Source organism: Astyanax mexicanus, chromosome 2 (assembly GCF_023375975.1).
Source record: "Astyanax mexicanus isolate ESR-SI-001 chromosome 2, AstMex3_surface, whole genome shotgun sequence".
NCBI classification, from domain to species: domain Eukaryota; kingdom Metazoa; phylum Chordata; class Actinopteri; order Characiformes; family Acestrorhamphidae; genus Astyanax; species Astyanax mexicanus.
In genome coordinates, this window is record NC_064409.1 from 24,741,922 (window position 1) to 24,757,938 (window position 16,017).

A 16,017-nucleotide genomic window follows, 5' to 3' on the forward strand; every position below is an offset into this window, starting at 1 on the left:
TAATCTCAGACTGCTGCATCTGTAGCGTGTCATCATTTATCTCAGACATCTAAAAGGAGAATATCCAGTGTGAAATTTTGGACAAAACAGGCTTTGAATGATAGTGATAGGGGCATAGCTTTGGCCATGCAAATAAATTGCTGTTCTAACACCATTTACAAGCACAAAGTAGCTTCCGAAGGCCCAGACAATTAAAACGATGCACTGAGTAGGTAGGATAGGGTAACAGATTTTGAAATTAATTAATGCATGAATTCCATCTTTTGCTGGAAATATATATATATAATATTTCTATCTATTATTTATGCTAATCAATATTTCGAACAATATGGTATTCTGAAAGGTCAAAATGATCAATGTAACCAGTTATTAGAGTTATTAAAGTAGAAAATGCAAAAAATACTGTAAACAATACTTGCAAAAAATGTAATAAAAAAAAATGAAAATAAAATTCTTTAAAACAGCACAGTTTATTGGAAATTCTTACCATTTGCTTAAAAATATATTTATGTATTATTAAAAAAATAATACTTTACCATGTATTCTGATACACAGATAAAATGTAGATCTAAAATATAGATGTATATGTAGATTATTTATTGTTTATTGAATTAAGTACATACTCTTGTCATTATGTTTTAGATTAAATTATCACAATGATGTGGATAATACAGTAATATTGTTGTACACTTGGATATAAAAGATTAGGCCAAATTTTAATTATAATAAATTAGGTAATTACCAAAAATATTTTTACTTACTTTATGCTATTTAAAAATCAAGATTGTCTAATTAATAATAATAAACACAGGCAAGAGTTTTCTTTATTAGATTTTAATTTAGGCTCATTTGACTGAACTCATTTGGAAATTTTAATATATATGACATGGAGAAAGTTGATAGCAGTTATTTAAAAAATAATGATACCAGTATAAAACTTTTGAAACAATTCAACCAGTAAAACAAAGCCTCCAGAAGCTGAGACGGGTCGTACTGGCCAGAACCAAGCTCAGTCAGAAATGTCACAGGCTGCTCAGTGGAGGCACAGAAGGTCTGATCATGGCCCGGTACTGCCCCACTACAGACTGAGCTCTGCGGGAGTCCACACTGAACTCCTGACCTTCTGGACATAGACAGTCACTGGAGCAAATGTTCTGGTAACAGCAGAACACGGCCATTCTCATTCCTACCACACTTCCCCTAAACATAATTACTGCTAAATATTAATCTGATTAAGAATCGGTATCGCTGAAATGCATACAGTAAATGATAACAATGTGGCACTCTGAGATCATATATAGTAAAATGCAACTCATGAAGTAATAGGCTTACTTCCCTCGCATTTTCAAAGATAGGTCTCGAGATGCAGCCGACAGGGTATAGTGTTTGTTTCTTCAAGGCAAGCTCTTGAGACAGCAGCAGCAGTGCTGGAATAGTGCACTGGATTGTGTGATCAGTAAAGGTAGAACCAGCAGTTGCAAGGACTTGTTAAGAAAACATCGGGCTGTAAGTTCCTTTAATGAAGACGAAAGGTTGATCTGGCATCGTACCAAATTACACCCCACACCATGACACCAGGGCTTCTGGACGTGTGACATGCCAATAAAACATTTAGAATAATGACATAAATACAGGAATTTTTCGAAGTCTTAACATATTAGTTCCAAGTTTAGTTGCGGGCCTTTTTTCCCAACATGTGGCACCGTTTAACACCACACACCAAAAGTACCTGGACACAGATACAGTTGCAAAAGTCTGATAGAGCTATGAGAGAGAATCGAGAGCTATTTGTGAGAGAGCGAGGCTGTGTCACATGATAAGATGATACAGGACAGTGTAGATAGCGGCATATCCTCACGCTCTCAGGGATTTAATACATTCAGAGTGGAAACAGCAGAACTAAAGCACCCTGGGAAATGTTATCAGGAGTCGAATGAGAGGCATTTAGAAAATAAACTGTAAAACGTGCTAAGATGAAAGATGTGCTCTCTCTTATCTCACACTCCGGCCGAGTGCACATGAAGGGAAGGGACAAACTGGCTCCTCCCACACAGATAAACTGCTTCCTCTCTCTGTCTACATCTCTCTGACACTCCCTCTCTTTCTCTTTTTCTCTTTCTCTCTCTCTCTCAATCTGTCCAGCTGAGTCTATTTGATGTAGGCCTATTCTGACTGTATGTCTCTGTCTCTTTCACTCCCTCTCTCTTTTCCTTTCTCTCCTTATTTTCCTCTCTCTCTCTCTCTCCCTCTCTCTCTGTCTTTTTCACTCTTTGCCTCTCTGTATTCTTTCTCTCTCTCACTCACTCTGCAGGCACGAGTTGCTGGAGGAGGCAAGGAGGAAAGGGCTGCCCTTCGCTCAGTGGGACGGCCCAACTGTAGTAGCTTGGCTGGAGGTGGGTACACATCTTTCTGCAAGATCTCTAAAGGTGGTATCGGTGGTATCCTCACCAGGTCTCAACTACTTTGAACACAATAGCAAGTGCCTTGCATACCCCTGGGATAATAAACACCTTGTACTATAAAGGATCTGCCTAGCAACAGTATAGCAAACACGTGGAACATTACAACCACCAGTATCCTTATAGCAACACCCTAACAACCTCCCAGCATCTGTTTAGCAACATAATTGGCCACTTAGCCACAGCACCACAACCACGTGAGAACACCCAAAGCAACAAAGAAAACCCACAGAATCAACTTAGCTCAGCATAGTGACTATTTGCAATATACAGTATAGCAATATAGACACGGACATTCAAGCAAAACCCTTGCAACAATGTAGCAACCACCTGAAAAAACATAGCTACTGTACCTAGGAACTGCAGTTTCAGCTGCCTAGCAACAACACAGCAATAATTCAGAAAAGCATAGCAGCTGCCTAGAAAACTGTGTAAATATTTAGTAACAGTATAACAACCCCCTTTAAAGCTGATGTCCATAAGTTTTGGAGTTTGGAGGATTGAGGGCCCTCTCTGGTGAGAATGGGTAATTGCACCGAGCATGCGGGAGAATCATTTTAAACTCGGCAGGTGTGATGCAGTCTCCTTTGAGAGTGGATGAATCCTATTCCAGTTTATGTTCAATCAGAGAGAGAGCGCTGTCATAGAGCTCTCCACCATTAATATTAATCCTGGTTTTAGTGCGGACTCTATCGCGTTCCTTTTTGGCTTCAGAGCTTGCTTCACTTCTTCCTTTATTTGTTTTTACTATGGGTAAATGAGTCCTTCTGAAGTCTCCATTGCCCCACCAGCCACTTGCATTTGGTAAAACTAAGCCATTTCCTTTTTTTAGAGCTGTGACGAAAGTACGTAAAGATGCTTGACGTGGCCAGAAGAACTCTCGCGAAAAGCGACCGACACCCCAGTTTTTAGAATGAATATATAAGGCTTAGCAGGGATGGTGTTCCAGCACACTGATACCATTAAACACAATATTTTATCCCTTCTCCACTCAGAAATGATTCTGCTTTCAGTTTAGAAACAAAATAATTGCAATTATGTATTTAAATTGTAAAACATGAAATAATGAGCTCTATGGAAGTCCACACTGACCTCCTGACCTTCTGGATAGAGACAATCATTGGAGCAAATGTTCTGGGACTGCAGAACACAGCCATTCTCATCTCTAAAAACTGGTACATAATGAGGCTGAAGTATAGACTCATCAACTGTTCAGATCTCTTAGAACAGTTTGTTCCATAAATTTTTAAAATAAATCATGCTGAGTCAGATCCAGCTCTCCTGGCACCGAATCAAGCCCTGCCTTTCACCCGCGCCGCTGTGAAACGCCAGCCTGGCACTTTCTGCACACGCTAGCTAACAGTTAGCATGTGTCAGAAACAGTGTGTGCTTGCATAATCATACAGCAGCACGTTCATGACAGATGTGTATAGATCAGCACATTACTGTACTTCTGAAACACACAAACACATTCATACACACACACAAACCCTAAACCGTTCTTTCAGCCATCTGCGCTAATCAATTCTCCATTATAGCACTCATGGGTGTTTTATGAGTGTGTGTGTGTGTTAGGAGTGCGCGCTGAATGCTCACGTAAATAATAGTGAAGTGCAGTACAATACCGTGCAGTATAGTATGTTGAAGGGTACAGTACAATACGATACTGTATTATACAGTTCAGTGCAGTGCAATGCTGTGCAGTATAGTAAGATACAATATGGAGCAGTTTACTACGATATAGTACAATACAATACAGTACAGACCAGTACTTTACAATGTAGTGCAGTAAAGGTCAGTACAGTACAAGAGTGCAAGGCAGTACAGGTCAGTACAATACAGTGAAGACCAATACTTTAAAATACAGTCCAACGAAATAAAGTGCAATACAGTAATGTGTAATATAGTACTGTACTATAGAGTGCAGTACAGTCCAGTACAATACAGACCAGTGCAGTACAGTACATTGCAGTCTAGTGCAGTACAGTACATAGGGAATGCAATAAGTACTTCTTAAATGTATTTTTTTCTGCTATGTTTTGAGAATGTTTACTTACTAGATGGTACAGATCAAGCTAAGTTAATTAATTATCTGTTATGATTCATAAGTTATGATTGACATCACTGTTTATAAATGACATGATGAATCAGCCTTTGATTAGAAGTAATTGTTCGTCAAGTCACAGTGCAGTACAGTCACTTTCACATTACAGTCTGTCAGGCTTTCACACACAAGCTATGCACTGGTGCCATCTAGTGGTATGAAAGCCTCATGACTTCAGGCTGAAGAAAACTAGTTTCCACCTGAAATATCGTATCATATAACACTAAATCACCTGTCCAGCAAACTCTTTCAACACTGGTCTAGCAACCTCTTGACAAGGAATATCACAGCATCCCGTATAAATACCACAGTCACCACTAGCAGGAACTTTTCACTGTTCACAAGCATATTTTATACATTTTCTAGTTTAGAATATTTTATATGTGTGTGTTGCAGCTGTGGTTGGGGATGCCAGCGTGGTATGTGGCAGCGTGTCGTGCAAACGTGAAGAGCGGGGCGATCATGTCAGCACTGTCGGACACGGAGATCCAGCGAGAGATCGGGATCAGTAACCCCCTGCATCGCCTCAAACTCAGACTGGCCATTCAGGAGATGGTCTCACTGACCAGCCCCTCAGCCCCACCCACAACCAGAACCGTAAGTACACACACATACCACACACACACACAATCACACATGAGCCACTCAGCCCCACCCACAACCAGAACCGTAAGTACACACACATACCACACACACACACAATCACACATGAGCCACTCAGCCCCACCCACAACCAGAACCGTGAGTATGCACACACACATATAAACATAAGTTCACACATTAGCCCCTCGGCTCTGCTCACAATTAAACCTTGATTACACACACACACTCATACACGAGCCCCTCAGCTCCTCTCACAACTAGAACCTTGATCACACACACACTAACAGTAATACACCAGCCCCGTAGCCCTGCTCACAACCAGAACCATGAGTACACACACACACACACTAACATTAACTCACCAGCCCCTTAGCACTGCCCACTACCAGAACCATAAGTACACACACACACACACTAACATTAACACACCAGCCCCTTAGCACTGCCCACTACCAGAACCATGAGTACACACACACACTAACATTAACACACCAGCCCCTTAGCACTGCCCACTACCAGAACCATGAGTACACACACAAACACTAACATTAACACACCAGATCCTCAGCTCCACCCAAAACCATGAGTACATACACACGCACACTTACATTAACACACCAGCCCTTCAGCTCCGCCCACAACCAAAACCATGAGTACACACACACACACTCAATCACACATGAGCCCCTCAGCTCCGCCCACAACCAGAACCGTCAGTACACGTACACACACACAATCACACATGAGCCCTTCAGCTCCACCAACAACCAGAACCGTGAGTACACACACACACACAATCACACATGAGCCACTCAGCTCCGCCCACAAACAGAACCGTGAGTACACACACACGCACACAATCACACATGAGCCCCTCAGCTCCGCCCACAATCAGAACCGTCAGTACACGCTCACACACACACACACACACAGGATCACACATGAGCCCTTCAGCTCCGCCCACAACTAGAACCGTGAGTACACACACACTAACATTAACACACCAGATTCTTAGCTCTGGCCACAACCAGAACTCTGAGTAAACACACACACTTACATTAACACATGAGTCCTTCAGCTCCGCCCACATCCAGAACTATGAGTACACACACTAACATTAACACATGAGCCCCTCAGCCCCGTCCACAAGCAGAACCATGAGTGCATGTGTGTACGTGTGTGTGCGTGTGTGTGTGTGTGTGTGCATGCATGCATCAACTCTTCGTTCCCTTACAGCAGTTTCCACCCCTCCCAGTACATTCTGTTGCCATGGTAACACTGTGTTGCCTTCACAGTGACAGCTGAGCCATGACCAATATTTTGGTACACTCAAATTCAATCTGCATACACGCCACACACACACACACAGACACACAGACACACACATACTTAATGTTGTGTAAGAGCTATAATTTATATTAATATGGATCACTAACCTGCTTATACATGCATGTCCAGTTCTTCCCCATAACAGCTGTTTTACAGTATGAGTTTAATGTTTAATGTTTGTACTTAACCTGTTTGTGTTTTGGGGTGAGCAATAATATATACAGTGGTATGAAAAGGTTTAGGAACAGTTGGTAATTTGTGTGATTTTCCTTTATAAATCATTAATTGGTCAGATCAACAATTTCAGTTAAATATATCATATAGCAGAGGAACACTAATATTTGAGAAGTAAAATGAAGTTTATAGGATTAATAGAAAGTGTGCAATAATTATTTAAACTAAATAAAGCATGTGCATACATTTGGGCACTCTTGTCGTTTTATTAATTGAAATAATTTTAGCACTAATTATTGGAACACAAAACTAGTTTAATAAGTTCATTGACCCTTGATCTACAGACACAGGTAAATCCAATTATGAGAAAGGGTTAAGGCGCCAATTGCAAGTTTTTTCTTCTCTTTGCATCTTCTCTGAAGAGCAGCAAAGTTAGAGCCTCAAAACTACTCTCAAATGACCTGAAAACAAAGATTGTTCAACATCATGGTTTATGGGAAGGATGGAAAATTCTGTGAGAAACATGGTGAGGAAATGGAAGACCACAGGAACAGTTCTAGTTAAGGCTCGAAGTGGCAGAACAAGAAAAATCTTAGATAAGCAGAGGAGAAGGATGGTGAGAACAGTCATACTCAACCCACAGACCATCTCCAAAAACCTACAACATCAAGAATCAGTGACAAAAGTTGAAGTTGCGTCGGGGCTGGACACTTCAACAAGACAACAACCCTAAACTCTGCTCAAAATCTACTAAATCATTATTATGTAGAGGAACAAGTACAACATTCTGGAATGATCATCTCAGTCCCCAAACCTGAATATTATTGAAAATTTGTGGTGTGATTTAAAGCAGGTTGTTCATGATCAGAAACCATCAAACCTGACTGAACCAAAATAACTTCATCCAGAAGCCAGAAGCATTTATAGGCTATTATTTCTGCAAAAGGAGGATCTCCTGAAAATTAATGTCATTTTTGTTGGGTGCCCACATTTATACACCTCTCAAATATCTCTGTGTTCATCTGTTATATTGCTGATCAAAACAACCAATGATTTATAAAGGAAAAACATAAAATTAATCAGGGGAGCCTAAACTTTTTCATACCACTGTATGATATGATGAATAATGTCTATATGGTTTAGATATAAAGGGAATGCTTATATACACTCACTGACAAAACATATCCTATTCAGATTGTTGCACAACAGACAGATATAAATAATTACAGGTGTGGTTGTAAAAGTACTTTCCCCACTACCCTTTAAATCGGTTCTTAATATTAACCTTTGGGTAGTGTACATACAAGTACATATTGTAAAGAAATTACATTCCTCTGGATCCATGGTGCAACATGCAACAAAAATACAATAGACAGCATAAAGTGCAAAAATGCAACATATTGTGCAACATAGAACTAGAACACAGCAATAAATACAATAAATACAGCAGATATGAGACAGTTTAACAGACAGGACAGTGCAGTACCGACATGGTACAGTCTAAATGTGTGGTGAGGATAAACTGCAGAGATATCTAACATACTGTAATATATAGGCATGCCCAGTTGCTAAATTGTTTTGTCAAAGAGTGTACATATCATATACTTTTCTGAGTGTATGTATGTATGGTAAACTTATCTTTTTAATATGAACATGCATATTATTTTCTTTGTCATTTTGCATAGAAAATAAATAGAAACTATTACAATGTTACAAGTTTGCCAAATCGCTCACCCCGAGCATGTACGATCTGGGCTCTTTGCCACACCGGGCGGGGCTTTGCTCGTTATCTGACCGTGTTGCTGTAACACTATTGGCTTACAGTGGTGCTGCTCTTCTTCTTTAACACTGCTTGCCCTTCCCATTGGATGGCTTCTCTCTCTGGGCTCTGCCCACACAGCCTTCAGGCAATGTGTGGGTGACCCACGAGGAAATGGAGACGCTTGCAGCCCCCTCTAAAACGGTCAGTTCTTCCTTTAACTCTCTTACGTCTCCGTCAATCACTCTTCCACTTACTCTCTCTCCATCCGTCTTTTTCACATTTAACTGCACAAATATAAACTCATCTTCACTGTCTGTCTTTCATTTCCATCTATATTTAGTACATTTTACAGTTCTGGACATGGTTGACACAGACACATACAGACATGGTTGAATGTACATACAGTATGGATAAAGAGATGGATGGATGGATGAATGGATGGGTAGATGCATAGATGCATAGATGGATGGAATTTTGTGAGGAAGATTTTACTTTTCAGAAATCTGGAGCTTTTGAAGATTCTTCTCCAGATTCTTTTTTTCTGCATTTACTGTCATATTCTTTCCTTTGTTATTACATTCCACAATGTGATACAATTCAAGCATTTTTGATCAAACTGAAATCATAATGAAACACATTATTATCGATATGAGTTAAAGAAACATCTTTTTAGTAGTAGATTCGTGTTATCTGAGAGTATATGTGCTGGGTCGTGTTGTAATTCTGGGATTGTTGTTGATCCTCACAGAAATCCGAGTCAGAGGAGGGAAGCTGGGCTCAAGTAAGATATATGTATATATATATATATGTGTATTGCTTATCCTATATTTGTGTAAAAGAACTGGACATACCTGTTAATATCAATAGATAATTGCAGTTTAATATTTGTATTAAAAAAGATGTTTTCAAATTGCCTTGAAATAGTGTATATTCTATGAAATATTCTATACATTTTTGTCATGTTTCTATATATATATATATATATATATATATATATATATATATATATATATATATATATATATATATATATATATATATATATTTAATGTAAAATAAATTATATTCTGTATGTGGCAGACTCTGGCATATGGGGATATGAATCATGAGTGGATTGGAAACGAGTGGTTGCCCAGTCTCGGCCTACCTCAGTATCGCAGCTACTTCATGGAATGCCTGGTGGATGCGCGTATGCTCGATCACCTGACCAAGAAGGACCTCAGAGTGCACCTGAAGATGGTGGACAGTTTTCACAGGTACACAGCTGATTTCCAGGCCTTTTTAGTTGAAAGTTATTTTAAACATGGTAGAAATGGTAGAACATTACATATAACATAACGGTAGAACATTACATATTGTAAAGCATTGCAACAGGTAAATCCCACAATCTGCCCAAAACTAAATAATTCCACATCTGAACTGGTGAACTAGATACAGTTCTAAATACCAGCTTTAACAAAATCATCCAAAAGCTAAAGAAATAATTGTAGATGACCATAGTTATATGAACATCAATTCCAAGGTCATACTGCTTCTCCGTCAGCAGCCGGAGTCCGAGAGAATACAGTAGGTCATTCTGTTTCTCCCTGTGTGGTTATAATAGGTGTCACTCTCTCCCCTCATCACTTACATTGTGATGCTGGTCTGTATATGTGTCTGTCAGCTGATGTATCAGAGCTGGTGATCTGGCGCTTTCTTTTGAGTACACTGTGATGCTGGCTAGTGATGCTGCATTGATTGGTGGCAGCTGGAAAAGAGGCGAAGTTTTACTTTTCCTCACCCTCTTAGTGTCAGGAGCATTACTAGTGATAGGAGGAGTCCTAATGAATGGGTGGTAGTGTTGGCCTTCCAAATTGGGGAGAAAATGGGATAAACTTATTTAAATTATAAATATATATTTTTAAATCTGCATACCATAATGACCTAAGGGGAATGTTTAATAGAGATATTTAAGTTTTTGTCTGAACCACCACCCTAAATATTATATTATGACTTAAACACGTCGTGTTTGTACAGCAGTGAGTGTGTATGATGGTTTTCAGTGTTTCATTGTGTTATCGATTGATTATGGGCTGTTTAAACAGAACCAGTCTACAGTATGGAATAATGTGTCTAAAGAAGTTGAACTACGACCGCAAGGAGCTGGAGAGACGGAGAGAGACCAGCCAACACGAGATGAGAGGTGGGTGTGTTTCTATTATATGTATAGTAAACTGGCTACAAGTGGGCGTAAAATGCTTCCCCCGCTGCTCGATGAAAAGACTCTGAGAGGCTAGTTTTGGGTAGTGTCTTTAATGCCCGGACCAGACTACACGCTTTTAGCCCGATTTTGTCGGCGCCACCAAACTCCAAACGGTCAAAGGTCCGTGTAGTGTGACACAGTCAAAAAGCAGTTGTTTGACGTGAGGACGAAAAACTAGCAGTTAGAATTTTTGGTATTTTATCGCCTAGTTTGACATGCTCCGCAACATGCTCCCTGATGTTGACCAATAGGAAGACAGAGCGTTCTGTGGCGCACAGATGTAAAAATGGGAAAAGAAAGTGGCACAGTTCTCTGGACCAAAGAAACAGAAAAATAATCTAATAATCTACTTCATCCATGAAATATTCTGTTTACATTCACTGAAACCTAAGTAGTTACATATTTACCATACCTCAAGTTCTCTCTGGAGTACAAAAAGCATGTAATGTCCATCTGGGTCACCCAGTGACCCACAGATTTTCTGAGCACAAAAGCACTACCATTGCACGAACGGCTTCTGTAGCCATGATTCTCAGATTCTGTGCTTCTCCCACGCAATGACCTATGCACTCACGCAAGGACGTGGACGATGATTGGTCAGTGACTAACGTGTATTGTTGCCAGTCCCCCGAGAACAACACAAAGCGAAAATAACTGCTTAATCTGACATAGTGAACATTGTGAGAGACAAAAATGTTGTGTAGTCTCAGATTGGCATAAGATGTGCCTCTAAGATGCTTGTCTGTGTGTGTGTGTGTGTGTGTGTGTGTGTACAGATGTTCTGGTGTGGAGTAATGAGCGGGTGATTCGCTGGGTTCAGAGCATTGGTCTTCGGGACTACGCAAACATCCTCCTGGAGAGCGGTGTGCACGGAGCGCTGATAGCCCTCGACGACAACTTCGACTACAGCAGCCTGGCACTGCTGCTGCAGATCCCCAACCAAAACACTCAGGTACCTACACACACACAGTTCCAGCTGTGAAGCACCATGCGTTTAACACATTAAAGTTTCCAGATTAATCAGATATCAAAAGCAATAAACCGTCTTTCTCTACAGGCCCGTCAGATCCTAGAGAGAGAGTATAATAACCTGTTGGCGCTGGGAACTGAGAGACGTCTAGATGAGGTGCGTTTATCCGTATTCTCATGTATGTTAATCTGATTATGATTTGCCACATAATGGCATGCACTTTCCCCTCTTGCCTGACTCTTATTAGTGTAGGTGTGAAGAACCTTTTAAATGAATTCTCATTTAGATAGGAATGGCCCTTATACATTGAATGAGCAATCGGCTATATATCAGGATAGGCCGATCAACCAAAATACATGAATGGTGATCAGACAATATTTTTTATGTAAACTTATATCTGTGTAGAATGGGTAAGATTAGCACTTCTGGTGGAGGAAAGAAAACAAAGAGTTTAGCTGTACAGAGCAGATACCCCTCTCCAGAGTGCTTTAAGCCATTTCATCTAAGATAATTTGTATAATTGCATTCAGCAACAAGACCGTTAATTAGAGGTCAGGATCAAACAAAGTTCATCACCCCAGCTCATCCTATCGAAATGCACTGTATGGAGCTCTGTCATTCCAGAGAACATAGTTTCACTGCTTCTCAGCTCAATACTGGGGGATTTATATCCAGTCCTATTCTGTTGGTAGTACTTCTCTTTTGAACAAGTTGTGTGTGTGTGTGTGGGTGCAACATAAAGTAACTTTAGTAGGTAAATACATTCATTTGTAAGAAAGTCAATCAAGTCAAGTCAAGACGGGTGTCCGCAAATATCTGGATCCATTGTGTGGATTGTGTGTAGCTGTTAAACAATGTAGTTATTTAAGTGTGTATGTGTGGGTTTGTCCTTTTCATAATCAGGAGTTTCGGGGACCCTCGTGGAGACGGCAGTTTCCTCCCCGGGACATCCACGGGATCAGCATGATGCCCGGATCAGCCGAGACGCTGCCAGCAGGATTCCGCCTTACAGCCACATCAGCACACTCCCGCAGACTACCACCAGAGGGTACTACACACACACAGACCACACACACAGACCACTCTTAAGGAATACCACATACACACATAGTCCTGCAAACACGGGTACACTTTTAAAAATAGAAGTGCTATAAAGGGTTCTTTGAGTAACGCCAAAGAAGAACATCTCTTGTTTCTTTTAGTGTAAGGAACCTTTACATAAATTCTCTTTTAGATAAGTATGGTCCCTATACATTGAATGACCAATAAGCTATATATCAGGATTGGCTGATTTTCAGCCAAAATATGTGATCATTTTTTTCTGAGCACTCTGATGCCTCTCTAAAGTGCATCTTTTAGCCCATACAGTGAGTTGCTATTAGCATAGCAACACATCAGAGCTAACAAACATCACTAACCTTGCAAACCCGAGAACACTGCAGATTAACCACATTAAATGACCACCATAAGCACAGCAGCAGCTGTTTCCACTCAGAACTACACAGTACAGGAATTCACAGCTCTCTCAGCTGAAGCTCAGCCAGAGTTACACAGCGTTTTTAATGTGCAAAAGCTAAAATACTGTATGTAATAAAAGCCCTGCATCAGTATAAACCTACTAATAGGTTTACCTGGAAAGAATAGTGTGGCATCTAGCCACATTCTTGATTGTTATCAATCAGCCAATTGAGCTAACACTTTAACTAATCTTTATGGAACCTTTTGTAGCACTATTTTTTTTTCAGGAGTGTAATAAACACACATACAACCATACAATTTGAAATGTCTAACTGGACACACATACACTTGTGCATATACATACACATATATCTATACACTCACACACACACAATTGCAAATATCTTATTGGAAACAAACACACACATCTACATGAACATACACTCATCTACACACAAGAAAACACACACTCACAGGGCTGACAGTGTTTCTGTTCTCTCTGGGCCGCTGCTCTGTAGTTCTGTATGAAGTGACGGATGACAGTCCAGACGACATGTATTTGGACTGGTTTCAAGGTCAGCTATAACGCAGCCCTCAGAACCGTGTGGCATTTCTGAACCCCCCATACTGTAAATCCCCCCGTTACCCAGTCTCACTGTCCACACTGACCGTCAGACTAAGCCTGTCCAATCAGATTCTGCACATTTCAATTACTTTAGTAAAACGTTATTGTAAAATCCAGATGTTAAATCACAAAAAAAGTCTAACCCCAGTAATAGCTAAAGTAGTGCATTGATTACAATAAGCTTTTAAGATTTTAAATAAAGTCTGTAGTTACTATAACATATAACTTAAATTAACGGATTGGACAGAGTACAGTATCTCCCCAACACTTATCCAGCTAATGTTAGGTATTAGTCCATAAACAGAGGCCTTACCAGCATACTGTACACAACCGCAACAGATATGACTCTGAGACAGTGCTGTTCTCAAATCAGCCTAAACCAGACTTAATCTCCAACACGGCTCCTATAGAGAGCTTAGCCTGCAGTACAGTTAATATTGTGTTAGCGTGTTAATTAGTACTGTGGATATTTATTAGTAATCAAAGTCAAAAAGTCAAAGTGAACTTTATTGTCATTTAGACTATACAGCAAGGAGTGCATAGTGTTTTCCAGACTCCAACGTGCAAACAAAAATAAGTAAATACATGTTAGACAAGTAAATATTTTAGACAGGTTGTTTGGATCAATATATGTAGGTAAGACTGTACAGTACCAGTCAAAAATTTGGACACACTTTTTCATTTAGTGTTTTTCTTTATTTTTTATTTAATGTATTTTCTACATTGTAGGTTTTTATTAAAGACATGAAAACGATTAAGGGACATATGTGGAATTATGTAGTAAACAGTAAAAAAATGTGTTTGTCCTTCACAATTCCCTAACTTCAACCCATCTGAGGTGGTGATTTAAGGTGATTTGGGATGAGCAAGAGCACAGAATGAAGAAAAAGCAGCTCAAGACTCTGAGAAAACTATTCCAGGTGATTCTACCTGATGAAGACACTGATATTAAAATAACAAGACTGTGCAGATCTGTCCTCAAAGATAAATTTGGTACTTAATGATATTCTGGATTGTTTAACATTTTGTTTACAGAATAATTCCACATTATGTTCCTGTATAGCTTTAATGTAGTCAATAATAAATTTACAATGTAAAAAATCATAAAAATAAAGAGAAAACACATTGAATGAGAAAAAAAGGGGTGTGTCCAAACCTTTAATAGTTACTGTATATTATTGTATACAGTACAGTACAGTATATTATACACCTTACAGTACTAGTGTGTAGTAGACAAATGGGACACAGCCATTCCCTCCTGCTCTCTGAGGAACCAGGTTGGAGATACTGTATATAATCTAAACTAAACTACATGTGTTTATATGTGATGTCACGTGACATAAGCGTGCCCCCTTTCCCACGTTAAAAGAGTACTCTGGGTAAAACCTGCCACTAGCAGAGAGAGAATTGTTTATTTCTTAAACAGAAGCAGCTTTGTTAAATATACGTTATATAAATGCACCACCTATCAAAAGTTTGGGGACACTTTGCCATCAATGACGAATTCACGTCACTATTACTTATTAATTAAGAAACTATGCAGTGTTTCTGCAACGAAGCACCAAAATCTGTTTCAGTACTAATAGCGCCCCCTTGTGGAGAATCATGCACATCTAAAAACTCTGGGTTTTGATGATTTGTTTATGTTGATCTTTAAAATTATAGTTTCAACTATTGTTAAAAGCACAGATGTTTGTAAAGTTTTTAATCATTTAAACTGAATTATGATGAGTGCTAACATCATGTTCAGTTGAAAAATTAGACTCACAAATGGGTAATTGGTATGATGTGTGTTTTTTTAACTGGACACTCTAATGTTGCTAAATGGTTCCTGTGGTATCTTAGGTCAGTGTTATGGTGTTGCTAAGCGTTTTCTGTTGTACACTGGTACGAAAAAGTTTGGCCACCCCTGATAATTTCCATGATTTTGTCTTTATAAATCATTGGTTGTTTGGATCAGTAATTTCAGTTAAATATATTATACAGCAGATGAAACACAGTGATATTTGACGAGTGAAATGAAGTTTATAGGATTTACAGAAGCAGGAGCATAAATTTGGTCACCCCTAAAGAAAAATTACATCAATATTTAGTAGAAAAAACATTGTTTGCTTTGGAGTCATTTTATCTCATTTGATGTTCACATCCATTGGCACACAAAAAAACATTGAAAAAGGCATCAATCTGTGCTTTAATCAATCATTTGGACTCAATCCTGTCACTTTGATATTTCATATTTAATCAATCTTTAATAGGGTAAGGATTAAAACCCAACAAAAATATGTATATTA

At 39.3% G+C, this 16,017-nt stretch overlaps 1 protein-coding gene across 12 annotated transcripts in view; it reads left to right on the forward strand.

Moving 5' to 3' along the window:
* The window catches only part of ppfia2 (PTPRF interacting protein alpha 2), a 227,859-nt gene that overhangs the window by 206,302 nt on the left and 5,540 nt on the right, over positions 1-16,017 (forward strand). For 6 of the 12 annotated variants that reach the window (XM_049473903.1, XM_049473904.1, XM_049473902.1 and 3 more), the window contains 10 exons: positions 2,312-2,393; positions 4,960-5,160; positions 8,570-8,632; positions 9,180-9,212; positions 9,512-9,687; positions 10,516-10,613; positions 11,450-11,625; positions 11,731-11,799; positions 12,547-12,691; positions 13,620-13,676. In XM_049473903.1, coding sequence (XP_049329860.1) covers positions 2,312-2,393; positions 4,960-5,160; positions 8,570-8,632; positions 9,180-9,212; positions 9,512-9,687; positions 10,516-10,613; positions 11,450-11,625; positions 11,731-11,799; positions 12,547-12,691; positions 13,620-13,676 — 1,100 coding nt within the window. Of the gene's footprint in view, positions 1-2,311; positions 2,394-4,959; positions 5,161-8,493; positions 8,633-9,179; positions 9,213-9,511; positions 9,688-10,515; positions 10,614-11,449; positions 11,626-11,730; positions 11,800-12,546; positions 12,692-13,619; positions 13,677-16,017 lie in introns of those variants that run through there. The other 6 variants (XM_022671479.2, XM_049473905.1, XM_022671481.2 and 3 more) reach the window with 4 other exon arrangements.